The 13,731-nt window shown below is 34.3% G+C and overlaps 1 protein-coding gene across 3 annotated transcripts; it reads left to right on the top strand.

The window, feature by feature from the left end:
* The first annotated feature begins 387 nt into the window (after positions 1 to 387).
* Positions 388 to 12,371, top strand: LOC122298257. Of its 3 annotated transcripts, none has more exons than XM_043108078.1 (6): positions 388 to 773; positions 5,564 to 5,665; positions 7,435 to 7,630; positions 7,829 to 7,938; positions 10,934 to 11,080; positions 12,040 to 12,371. In XM_043108078.1, the coding sequence occupies exons 2-6, from the start codon at positions 5,615 to 5,617 to the stop codon at positions 12,181 to 12,183; spliced, it is 648 nt and encodes a 215-aa protein (XP_042964012.1). In that variant the 5' UTR covers positions 388 to 773; positions 5,564 to 5,614; the 3' UTR covers positions 12,184 to 12,371. The 3 variants fall into 3 exon arrangements, with proteins under 3 accessions (XP_042964012.1, XP_042964010.1, XP_042964011.1); XM_043108076.1 differs by lacking the exon at positions 388 to 773 and adding an exon at positions 805 to 2,459; XM_043108077.1 differs by lacking the exons at positions 388 to 773; positions 5,564 to 5,665 and adding an exon at positions 805 to 2,459.
* Positions 12,372 to 13,731: the final 1,360 nt, after the last annotated feature.

The following is a 13,731-nucleotide window of genomic DNA, read 5'->3' as shown; positions in this document are numbered from 1 at the left end:
TTCCTTTTGTGATTTATCTGACGTTCACTGTTACTTATATTTTTTACAGATAAATATTTAAGAGACAACATTCTGTTTAAACAGAAACTCAATCTCACCCTTTATAGAAAGAGATGTCTCAACTAAAGTTTATCTTAATAAGATTGAGTTAATACAAATCAAATTGATTAAATACTATTAATCTAATTAATTAATTCGGTAATATTAAGATTATGGGATTTATATAAAAAAAGTAGTTATTACAGATTGTTTTTTAAAAATAATTTGCACTCACGTCACTTTATATATCCTAAACTTTTGAAATAAATAGTTTAAGTCAGCATACGACAAAATACAAAGAAACGGGAGTCGTTTCAATGCTGTGAAAGGGCTGCTCTCGTTTGCGGAGCTATGGAACCACTGTCGTTTCAAAGAGTAGCCGACGACTGTCGTGGACTAGAGCTGAGAGCGATATACCGCCAGAACTGAGGAGCAAATTCGCTGCCGCTTTGCACGATCCTTCACAATACGGCTTTCGGTGAACTCCTTCAGGGAATTGAAATCGACGTCGCACCTAAGGTTTCTAACTTTCTCATGGAACCAAACATCAATGGCGGTGTGTTTTCCTGGAGAACGACTCGCTCTTATGGAGCTCAACCCTACTTGGGATTTTTCATTTCTGCAACAAGAAAATGGAAAAACCATCCGCTGCGAAGGAGGAGAAAAATAAGCTGCTTGGAACTTCGGAGGAAGATTCTGAAGGCTGAGTCTTTAAGGCTGCAAAGGCAGAATTGGTAATATGCCTAAATAGGGCTCGACCCATTAAAAAAGGAAAAAAAAAAAAAGAAAAAAAAAAAAGAAGATAAAATGCACACACACAGAGATTCTGCTTAATTGCAACATTACAAAGGAAAAGGAAGTTAATTACGTTCTCTTGTTGTTATAGCCCCGTTTATTCTTAGGGAATTTGATGGTATTTTGTTTGGATGTTTGTTTTCGACTTAACAAGATGTACTGCGTGTTTTTTAGTTTACTTATTAAAAAATGTGTGTTTTGCTAGTTATGGTAGGTTACGTCGGTGGAATAAAATGCATAAAAAGAATTGGTTTTTTGGTATTATAATTTGAAGAATGATATTAACATTGCTATGACGATAATTTCTCCTGGTTTTGAAGCCATTAGTAAAATTGGAGATATGATTATGTTAATTTAATGCGAGCATCCCGATAATTGTTATGCATTTGAGTGTTCAACTGATACCAACTGCTCAAATTGCTTTACTAGAAGGAGGTTCATAGCTATGTCTTAGAAGCATGGCAATAGGATAGTGTGCGTTCAAATAAAAGAAAAATATGTTGCTGATGTCCCTGACTCGAGGGCTGTCCATTCTTCAAGTGAAACTAGTATCTTCAAGTTGTCTCTGTATAAAAGAGGGACTCCTTTTATTAATGACTTTATTTTTTTTATTTTTTATTTTATTTTTTTTATTAATTTTTTGCCAAAGGCCTTTTTTGGCCTCATTGGCATAACCCCCAGCCTTCAAAATGGAGGTGTGGAGTTCGAAACCTCCCCTCCCCCCAAATGTATCAAAAAAATGACTTGAATTTTGTTGTCTGTGTTTGCCCTTTTGTCAAGTGAAACTAGTATCTTAGTGGTCTTGTTAATCATTGGACCACCCTGATGTCCCTATGCTCTGGATTGGATTAAGAATAAACCTATTCAAAAAGTTCCTCGTCTTCATACTGTGGACATCTGCCTGGATGATGAATAGTTCCCATCTTATTTATGAAGATGAAAAGGATTGCCTTCTTTTCTTGCATTCTGGCAGAGAAGCTAATCAAGCCAACCCAGGAACTTCTAAGGTTAAGTGGATGAGATTGGTCGAGTGGTCGGAGATTGAATTACAAGTGTTATGGCTTGAATGAGATTCGAGCTAAGTAAATGGTTGAGTTTCCGGGGGTGTGAAATGAATAGCCTTGGGTCTTGAGAATGAAAGTGTAAGGATTGTTATGTGTTATATTCTCTATTTTATCTTTTTTACCAAGGGAAGTGGAGGTCTCCTTTCTTATATTTCTACATCTAGGATCTGACTTGTATCATTGATACTCTTAGGAAGAACTGAACCTTTATTTGCTCTTTAATATCCCTTTAGAAGGAAAGAAAATAAATATTACAGAATAATAGGAATGATTCTCTTCATTTCATGCGTATTTAGTCATAAACACGTGGAGAGAATGTGAACACGTGGTGTTAATGCCATCTTTTTTGTCTTTAGGAATTACCCTTTTAATGCCTCGTTCTCATCGAAAGCTTAGGTTGTTTGAACTATTTCTCAAACAGAGGAAGTAAAAGAAATATATTTTCCGGTCCTTCGGAGGAAAGCATCTTTTTCCTATATGGCTGATCAGAACTCATTGGGAACAATTCCTAATGGCTGGATTTTGAAGAATGAAGTCCAGAAAGACGGATCTAAATTCTCGGTAGTTGACTGCCCATCATCATTTATGTGGCATTTCATGTGCTTTCCAAGTTCTACTGCTGGATATTTAATATCTATGAGTTTAGTATAATCACTAGCTTGTTTACCTGCATTTATACAACTTCTGATACAGATTTTACTTTTAGGCAGTAGACCAATACTATTAATATAAGTTTATATGGATCTTGTTACCTAATATGTTATGCTTGCCTCAGTTCGTTGAATTTTGGGGGTACTAAATTTGTTCTTTCTTTCCCTGAATGCCACCCCTTACCTTTTTGGGTTGCTGGAAATAAGAGGGGTTGATATTTTGATGGGATAGTTTTTACTCAGGTAGTTTCTTGGTTGAGCAATAATTGAAATGTATACTCAAGATATCCTTGTTGAACTGACCACCCTTGTAGATATTAGCAGGAGAATTGACAATTTTACAGTCCAGATGGTCTCATTTTAACTATCCCATTTTAACAATTAAGGAGAAATGGCCCCTTAATTGTATTGAAGATCATTTTAACACAAATCTTTGACGGTACTGTAATTTGAGTTTCCAGACCCTCAAGCTAAGTAGGTCATAGGATCAGTCCGGGGCCTATATTGCTTTGTCTAAGGATGCTGCCTATAGTAAACAGATTACTAGGGCTCTGCTTGAGTCATGAGCTGAGGATGTAATGCGTTGTAGGCCTTTATGATTATAATGCTTGCCCATTTGGAGAGCCTAGAAGGTAGAAAAGCTATTCTTTGTCTTCATGGAAGCTATGGTAAAGTGTATCAAAGGGCAATACAACCCTTGTGTGTAGTCTTTTAAACTTTATATGGTGCCTCCATCCTTCACCAGGACTAGCACTGTTCCTCCTACAGAGCCTTTGAGGTGTCGGTACAACACTAACAAGCATAGAGGCAAGGTATACCAAGAGAGTTCATATAAAAATTATATTCTAAAATCAGTGGAAGCATCCCTTCATGGTGCGAAGTTGTTCACTTTGATAGTCTCTTGAACTGATCATGATGGCAGAATATAATTGTTTAGAATCATTGCAACCAAGACCAAAACACAACAACAACAAAATAGGAAATGAAAAAGAATCCCTGCAACCTATCAAACCAAATTAGAAAAAAAAAAGTAATTAAATTAATTCCTAGCCATCTAAAACTCCTTGCATATGTACTTAAAAAAAAAAAAAACTCCTTGCATATGTTAACCCCTAGAGGTTGGCTCAAGTGGTAAAGGTGTTGGTCTTGGTGGTGTGCTCCCTCCAAGGTCCAAGGCTCGAATCCCACTAGGTGCAAATAATCTCTAGGGGCCCATCGGACTGAGGGATCTTTCCTTGAATTACCCGAGGTGCATTTACGGGAAACTTCTTGCCGAGGGCCTGTGCACCCCTGGAATTAGTCTGGACGCTGTTCCCGGATACTCGGTGCCATCAAGAAAAAAAATCCTTGCATATGTTATGAATGTGATAAGGGATGGAGAGAGGTCATGGTTTCAATCTCATGTAGGTAGATGTTTTATGGGTGGCGATATTAAGCACTTTTGAACCTGAATGGGTTATGCCCTAGAGGGAGGTGGAGACAATGGAGTTGTTGGGCTTGTTGGCAGAATCCTTGCGATGGTCACAGAAATTCTTTGTGCTTAATGCTGTGCATTTGGTAAGAATGCAATGCCTGAACTTTGGAAGACTGTGAGAGGAAGGTGTCACAATTAAAATCCAAAACTTCACCAATCTCTTATGCTTGGATGACTGCTCATGACAGCTCTCAATTGTCTATACTATGAGGGTATAAAGAATTTTGCTGTTTTTCTTCTTCTTGCTAGTTGGATGTATCCTTTTGTAAACTTCCTGTGTACTTGGATCACACCTCTCCGTGCTTTTAATTAAGTTTTTATTTCTAATAAAGACAAAAAGGAATGCAATTGGTTGATGAGCACATGTAGAATTGAGACTATCCCTTGGTCGCAATTACAATGTCTAAATCAAGATAGTGCTAGATGTGAACCAGCCACCACAGAACTAATCCCTTGGCATTAAGTGTGTTGATAAAGGATGAATTAAATATTACTTTTTATTTGAGAGGTAAGCATGCTGCATTTGGATATGTCAGGTACCTGAAACACTACTTGCTTGTTATTGCTGTACTTTGCCTTAAAATATTTCGGAACATTTATTACTCCATTTGGATTCTTGCAAGTTGACACATTTACAGTTTGTAAATCATAAATTTAAGGAAATGAAATATATCTCATGTACTTTTGTATTTTGTAGATTAGCATATGAGGTAGAATAACATTTCCTTTGGGTGCCATGACTGAAATTACATACATGCATGGGGTTTTGTGGACATAAAAAAATTGGGCACTTGTGCTCGGGCTTTCTAGACCGAGCAGAAGTGTCTGCAAAAATCATTTACTGAAGAAAACTGATGAAAACAAGCCCAAGGGAAACACCAAACTCTGGGCTGGAAATAAAGGTAGGTGACAGGGGCCGACTACTACGTCTACATGCGCATCTAGTGCAGTGGCTTGGAAGCAAGCTACCTTGACCATCTTCCAAAGTTATAAATATTCATCTTTCCCATATCAATTGTTTCTTTATGCTGTAGCAATATTCCTTTTTTAAATGCATTGCTTTAACTTCTAGAAGCATAGATATTAAGAAGTAAGCTGAGGTTGATCAATAAACAGCCTAACATGTAAAATCTGCTGCTCAATTTGTTTGGTTAGTTGTTTCTGGTTCAACCAAATTAAGTAAGCTGTAATACCGTGCTAGATTTAGGCTTGTGGGTACTAAGGTAGGTTCATGATTAATTCACTTCTTTTTGTATGTGAAGGGTACTTGTAAGTTGTTGTGAACTACAAATGTTTGCTCTTTGCTAGAAGTTAGTGTGTAACCTAATCTTTCCTTTCCATATTGCACCCTCATTTGTCATGGAACTCTATGCTATTAGATATCTACCCTTTTCTTGCCTTAATGGTACAAAGCATAAGGATATAAATAAGTTACACATGGAGCAATAAATATTGAGATTAGAAAATTTAGCATGGCAATTATCAACCCGAAACTGGTTTAAGAATTTAATGACTCTATGTTTTATGTTTGGTTGTTTTAGTACTACTTCTGTCAGGCAACTGGGCAACTTTTTCTCACCTATGAAGATCTTATGCGCTATGTAAAATATGCTAGGGAAGCAAGGGTTTCCATTTACTCAACGGTGAGTTGATTTTTTAAAGCTGTTGTGTTTTTTTTTTTTATTAATAATTTGTGTACTGTTATATGTATGCAGCCTAAATATTACAGTTTTAAGATCGGTACAAATATTATGAATGTATGTTAATATTTTGTATTCATTTAGGATGGCCTTTCCACTCCTGTTTGTGATGTTTGTGTTACATTATTGGCATGGATCTTTAGGCGTATTCCATGATAGATTTGAGTCTGGTTCTTTGAAATTTTACATCGTTCAATGGATAACCGTCGGAACAAGGTCAAATGCTTAGTTGAGTTTGGTGAATTAGAATGTTAATTGAATTGTCCATCGCATTTATTTCCTTTCTCTCCCACATAGAACATCCCTAGGTATTATGTATACTTCCTGTATACACAGGCTGTACTTTTTTTTTCTGATTAATAATATTTTTCTCTTATAAAAAAAAATTTATTTCCTTTCTCCAGTAGCAACTACTAGCCCTACTTTACTCTTTCATTATGGTTCAAGTATTGGAATAGATTCTGCCACATTGGACTTCGTATCTAGAGCTCAAATGGCGCATGGATGAATTAAATTTTGGTCAAGTAAATTATCTTGGTGGAATACTCAATCAAAGAGATTGGGCCAGCATATGATGAAAGAATCCTGACAAGTAGCTTTCCTTTTGCTCAGATTGATGCTTGTAACATCTTAGGTTCCGAAGAATTTTTATACAACATGATGATATGAATAAAGTGCTCGGTATGCATCGTCTTCTGATATTTGTGCTTAGCAGGACTGACTTGTTAACCGCTCTTATTACTTGTCCTTCCATTCTTTTGTGCCTTGAGCAAGATTGTGCTCTTTTTTTTTTTTTTAACCTATGTATAGCTGCTTGCAAGACACTGCTTTGATTAAGAAAAAAACAATTCTGGGCGTGTATCACTCAGTGTCCAAGGCTAAGATTGCCTCCCTCTTTTAAACATTTTCTTCTGTATGTGCGGCTTCAACTTTGCCAGGATAATTGCCTCCCTCTGGGACGTTTCTATTGGCAGTATGCAATTTGGTACTGACATTACCTGTGTAAGCCATAGGAGTTGAAACACTTCAAAAGTTTTCCCACTTATATTGAAAGTCATTCCTTGCACATTCTGTTCGGTCCTGATCACACATTGGGAAAAAGAAATAATTTATAGTGGTTAAGTTATAAAAGTAGTCATGGGTGCCAATGGCCGTATTGGCTACTTATTAGATGATATTAGGTTTATAAGTGATTATAGGGAAGCTTCAAATTGACTGGTTTTTTTGGGGTTATATCACAGGTGCGAGTAGCAGATTCTCTAGGTTGTTACACATTCTCTATGTCAACTTCCACCTTAACCCTATAAACTTTTCTATTCCCATCATTGGTTGTTGAAATCTTATTCAAATGTGTTTTCTTTTTGTAACGTGGTAAAGTTTGTAAGAGATATTTTTGGATTCCTATGTATTAATCTTTCTCGCTTTGTTGTAGTATTTTCGAATGATTAAAGATTCAATTTATGTTTTCAATTTCTAAAACTTTACCACATATTCCCATCCATAATATTTCTGAGAAGCAGTTTGTTTCTAATGGTATATCCTTCCTATTACTTGTTAATTAGATGGCGAGCTACTTATTGCGAAACTCAGTCCTTCCTTTTTTCTGTTTATACCTAGAAGCTCCTCTCGTTTATGCATTGTGGCCAGGAGTCTTGTGCCATATAATCAGACATGATATATTCCATTTATTTCTCTTTTCACAAATGCTGTAGGAAATCAATGTCAAGAAACCGAAGAAGAAAGCTGGCTTTTTAGCTAGGAGGAATCATTTACTCATCAAAAAAGCAAGGAGCAAACATTTGACCGGCCAAAGCTCAAGGATGTTGGCTGTCAAAAGGAGTAAAGTTCTGTTAGCTATGAGGAAAAGTTTATTGGGTCAGATCTCAAAGTTGTCAGCTGTTGATCAGGGTAAATTTCTGGAACTTTGACTTCAAAAACTGTTGTCTTTTAATTTCTTCCAACTGCCCATTTAAAACAGCAGTTTGCAAATCTGGCATTCATTGTAGTGCTCTCATCTCTACTGGCAACTGCCTTGGCATATGTTCATTTGGGTAATGATTTTGGCTTCTTGTTCCCTTCTCATGTGAACTTCTATATCTCGTCCAGGTGACGAAATCAATGACTTGGCAGAGAGCACTGTTCCTGAGGACAGCACTGGTTTGGGAGAGAGTGGTAAAGCCGACTGCCCTCATCAGGCTGGCCTAGACTCGAAGCAGGTACCCAATCTTCAGAGCAGTGACCCATCAAGTAACTAGTTACTGCTCTTTAAATAAGTAGGTCCCCTGACTACATTTAACAGTTCTAAGCTGTTCTAGTATGTCAAAACGGCATCCTATGCGTTTGTTATAACTTTTGACCTTTCAACTCTCTCTTTGCGTTTAAGTTGGAACTTTTTTAAAAGAAAAATTCCATCTTTTTGGGATTCACCTTTGTTAGTAGATGGTTGAACCATAATATCCTTTGATTTGGGTTGTTTTTAATCAACTTAATTAGCCTTTTATGTTTATTTCTAGTTTGCACCTAATCCCTAGGGGTTGGCACAAGTTGTAGGGCTTGATCTTGGTGGTATACTCCCTCCACGTCTAAGGTTTGAACCCCCGGATGCAAACAATTTTTATCAATGAAAAGCCGATGATCTACCAGATTGGCGTGGAGACTTTGTTACATGGTCTAGGGATTAATCGGGTCCGGTTAAAAGATATGTTGCATTTGCACGGTTGTAGAAGCCACTATGCAAAGGTGTAGTGTTCTCTTTGTGACGGATCTAAATTGAAGAAAGCTAAGAGTTAGAAAATTAAAGGAAATATTCTAGCTACAAAGGAATTACATAAAAGTAATTCTACAAACTGACGTGATTTAATATGGTTTGTCAGATTATAAGGTTACTTTTATTGAAAAGCAGATCTAATGGATTAAATAAAGTCACATTAATTTGTGAGATTGTTTTTGTGTGATTTCTTTGTGAATGTAGCAGTACTCAAGAATCTCTTGTTCCATCTCATCCTATGTTATCTTAATATTCAAACATCATAAAGTTAAATATAAACACTTTTCAAGTTTAAATTTTTAATTTTTTAAGGAAAAATATAGTTACAAACACAATTATGCACTAATCTGCGCACTAATTTGGTGTGATTGGTCAAAAAGTAGATTTTATTGAAAACAGTGTTAATTTAAATTTTAAGTATAAATGAATCAGTATTAGTACGCAAATTAGTACGCGATTTTACTTATATGTAGCAAAACTTATTTTTTTTTATCTAATCATTACAACTTTCTCAAATTTTCATACAAAATATGAAAACAATTCAACATTTTTAAATTTTAAAATAAAATTAAAATTAAAAAATTATATTCTAACAATATTTTAATATTATAATATTTTTATTCAACTTTTTCTCACCTCTTCTAATATTTCATAAATATATTAATTTATTTTTATAAGTAAGAGATAAATATTATTGAAATAAATGAGAATAAATATATTAACCCAAATCATTTTACTACTATTCATAGACTATTTTATTACTATTTATAAATTATCTTATCTTATCTCATTATCTAAACTAAGTCTAATTCAGTACTGTCTACAGAGGGAGTTCGTGGACAGCATGTCTCTAGCATTACTTTAATTTAAAAATAGAATAATTATTTCGTTTATGTTTCAGACATCTATGAGCTCAAGTATTAGATCACATATTAATGTAATTAATATTTTATACATTACATCTAACTGCTAATTAGATCTGCAGTTTATTAGTAATGAATATGAGATTATTATTTTTTCAAGTCGTTGCATGATTGTAAATCATATTAATTAATCTCAATATGGTTGGTAGAGAATCAAAGACTCCAATTGTGATTTACGAGAAATTTTTCTTCCTTTACTTGCATTAAAATAATATAATTCTAATAATTTTATATGTAATTTAGTTTATAATTTTTATTTTAATGATATTGATTTTATTTAAGTAAAATGTTAGAAAAACAAAACCAAAAATAGAGAGTAAGAAATCAATGATAATTGTACAAATTGAATGAGATTTAAATGGGAAAAATTTTTGCTTATCATTTTTTATATTATATACTAATATATAATTTATCATTTTTATTTTTTATTTAAACAAATATATTTTAATATATATATTTATTTAAATAAATAATAATATCACATACAGTTGTGTAATTATTTTGAAAAAAAGAGATTTATTATTAAAAAACTAAAATTTTTTCATATAAATTTTATATTTATTTATTTTTTAAATAATTATAAATCACTTGCATATTTACAATTATAATTTTTATTTTTATTGAATAAAATAATAAAAATAATATAATTTATTAATTCGCGGTGTGGGAAATATGGGAAAAAAAGTTCATGGTACCTACAACAGACGAGAGCTTCCGAAAACACAAAAAAAAGGAAAAAAGGAAAAAGAAAACACAGAGAATCAAAGACAAAATCCTCCGTGACAAATTACGATGTCCGATTCAGACTCCGGCACGATGATAATATCCAAGGAAGTATCTCCGCAATCTGTCTCTAGCATCAAGAGACTGCTTGAGGTACCAGAAATCTCTGATCTCATCCGAGAAGTTTGCAACACAAACTCAAAGGACTTGTACTTTGACCTCGTTCGCGCCAACCTCAAGCCCCAACGAGTCGTACGTGGCCGAGTCACCTGTCTCCTCTCGGTCACACTCGCTATTAGTGTAATAAATTCCATATCTCTTACCTTCCCTTTTGTGTATTCGTTGTGCTACATATCGGATATTTGTTTGGTTATTGAGGGAATGATGGAAATTACTTTACTAGTGGAAGTTTAAATTGAACTAGTTTTTTGAGCTTTTGCTTTTCCGATGTCTGGGTTTGAATAAAATGGTGTCTTTATGCTTCGTTTGGATTCTGAGAAATGAACCAGCATAAAACAGGTTTGCGTTTATCGTATTGGTCCATGAATTGGGTGGTAATGCCCTATCAAACGTTTGATCTCTGATGTAAGATCTTTTAAGGAAAATTATGCTAGTATAGGTGCGTAAGATGTTGACTAATATCATATCTGGGAATCTGAGCAAACATATGTTTGTTTTGTGGGTTACTCAAAATATGATAATCAAATTGGTAGTAAAAAAAGGTTGTGTTTTTGCACATACTGTTAGAGATGCGGAAAAATGGAACGTTCTTTAATATTATTATTCATGGTTTTGCAGAATTTCTACGGTTCAATGCATGGAGCGGCTGTAGCGGCTGTTGCTGAGATGGTGTCAATTGCTTGTGCTAGAACCATGGTGGCTGAGGACAAGGAACTCTTTCTTGGGGAACAGAGTATATCATATCTCTCCGCTGCTCGAACTAATGTAAGTGTTTTTTTTCCATTCCACTTTTTGTTTTGATTCATTTAGGTGATTCACACATGTCATTTGATGATAACCCACATACATAAGTGCTAAATTCTGCATCAGATACATTTGTATTACAAAATAAATCTCTATATAAATCCATGGAATGGTGAGTCATTCAAATAAAGATGATAACCCCTAGGATTTTTCTATTTACTGTGAAGGCAAGCATTTAAGATGCTCTTCATATTTGGATTGCAATTCAAGTGTCAAACTATGCTGGCTTTGCCTTCTGTGGGCAACATTTTTTGGATGGAAAGGCGGCTTTAAAATTTTTATCATTTCTTTGAGTGCTGGGCTCTTCCCTTGAGCTGCCATATTTGAAGTTGCCTTGGAAGAGAGTGAGAATCACAATGGCAATGGAAATTTAAGCTGATCATGCAGATAAAGGCTTGAGTTTTTTGGAAAAATATAACAACCTCATTCTTCTTGCAAGTTTGAGTAAGAGTGACTTTGATACTGAAATTGCTTGTTTAATGTATCTCATCCATCAATTTGATGACACAAAGAGCCCACAAATGGCCAAAAGGATGATTATAGTTTGTAGCCTGTATCACAGCAAATATTCTGTTGGTCACAAGTATTGAATATAAACTTTTATACCAGAAACAATGGTATCTCCAATTATAGCCCCTCTTTGGCTAATGATGTGCACTCTCATGGTTCAAGTACAGATAGATATGTGCTCTCAACTCACTAGCATTAAGCCATTGACTGGCTCACAGAAGGAGAAAACTCCAGGCTGAAACCAATTAATACCAACTTGTTACCATGATGTCTTGCTCTTAAATGGATTCTGTTAGCAAACACATACACATGCTTGATTATTATGATTTAGTCTACTGTTTTCACAATATCATGAATATTTATGTTTCATTTAAAATTTCCTTTGAGGTGGACCTTATTTCAACATACAGGCAGAGGTGATAGTTGATGGTTCTGTAGTCAGGAGTGGAAGAAATTTGACTGTAGTTGCAGTGGAGTTCAAGCTTAAGGAAACTGAGCAGTTGGTTTATACTGCTCGTGGCACCTTTTACAACATGCCTCTTTCAAAGCTATGAAGCTTTTGTAGCTCAGCAAGGTTGAGTTTGGCTCATTTAGAAAATCAACACTTTCTAGTTTGTAAAACCCCTTAAAATTTACATTGTTGGGCATATCATGCATGCTCTATTCTCTCTTTGCTTTTCAACAACTCAAGACATCTTTCCAAATCACTTCTAAATTTTAGTTTTTTAAGAGGTTTAAGTCCCTTACTCGCGTCTCTCTTCCTTCCATCTCTATTTATACTTGTTTCCTACATTGCGGCAATGCGACTTACATCACTCAAGCCAGACACTTTGTGTGTAACATTGAAGCCTTGGTTTTATTGGTACAAGCCTTACCATAACATTTCTTGTTGAAAAATAATGATTAATTTTTTTTTTTTAAAAACGAAATATTTCCCTATATTAAAAACATTCCTGGTTAACTGAAAGAAAAGATAAATTATGAAATATTTCCCTATATTAAAAACATTCCTGATTAACATTTCTTGTGTATTTATATTTATGTAGATATATTTGGATCATTGAAAATTATTGAAAACTCAGATGGAAACATATAGACAAGTTAAGATTATTGCGTTAAATTTCGAGATTTATTTTGTATGTACTTTAAATTACATCAATTTGAATGTTTAGTCATAAATGAATTTCTAGAAAATATATTCTTAATAAGTTATAGAAAATTATATCCCCTGAAAAGAAAAATCCTGGCTTGCTCCCTTCCTTGCATGTGATACAAATTACAATGCCAACACCCAAGGCCAAGAGGACATAATTCGGATTCCTATGCCTCTGCCCCCGCCCTCCAACCTTGAGTTCTTTTGCATTATTTTTCTCACTTACCAATCCATTATCTTCCTCTCATGTGAACCTCACCTCAAGGTTCACACGCCAATGCATCCATTGTCATTGTTGTGTGAGCCACCCACGCCCTGTTCATGTGGATCTCACACATCTTCATCCTTTATCAGGAGAATAAGAGTTAAAAGTCCATAAACTACTTTGATTCACACGGAAGTCAAAGTCCATCCTCAGCTACAACGAAGAACTCACGACAGTGCATCCATTAGAGCATCCACATCTGATTGAGCATACCATCTCATTCCTCATATTGGGTAGCTATATTCACCCATAAATATTTTTTATAAGTATTTTAATATTTGGTATAATTAAAATTTGAAAATTAAATATCACCATTGAGATGATTAAAAAAAAAGATTTTTTGACCATTTGTGAAAGTAATGGTTTTTTTTTTTTTAATATTAATGTTACCAAAACTCTGATTTTGAAAATATTATTGTTTAGAGAGATAAGTAGTTTTTTTAAAAAAAAAAAATCATTACAGATGAAAAACTGAAAACAAGGGTACACCAAATAATTAAATAATTACAAAAATATGAAAAATAAATAAATTAAAAAAAATTCTTCTGCTCTTTCCCCACACACACACAATAAAAAGGTTAAAAATCTAAAAAGAAATGAGTAGAAAAAATAACAAAAAAAATAATACAGAAATATTATTTTAGTAGAATAAAGAAAGAATAGAGAGTGAGATATATGAAATTT

This window comes from Carya illinoinensis, chromosome 2 (assembly GCF_018687715.1).
Source record: "Carya illinoinensis cultivar Pawnee chromosome 2, C.illinoinensisPawnee_v1, whole genome shotgun sequence".
In the NCBI taxonomy this organism is placed as follows: Eukaryota; Viridiplantae; Streptophyta; class Magnoliopsida; order Fagales; family Juglandaceae; genus Carya; species Carya illinoinensis.
The sequence above is the reverse complement of the archived record's forward strand: the minus strand, read 5'-3'. Positions and strand labels throughout refer to the sequence as shown.

Bases quoted from the DNA above. Each gene is read 5' to 3' on its own strand.
- LOC122298257 (XM_043108076.1), top strand. From the start codon at position 2,376: ATGGCTGATCAGAACTCATTGGGAACAATTCCTAATGGCTGGATTTTG. The intron at 2,460-5,563 runs GTAGTTGACTGC...TGGTTGTTTTAG, and splicing joins AAGACGGATCTAAATTCTCG to TACTACTTCTGTCAGGCAAC. The intron at 5,666-7,434 runs GTGAGTTGATTT...CAAATGCTGTAG, and splicing joins GGGTTTCCATTTACTCAACG to GAAATCAATGTCAAGAAACC.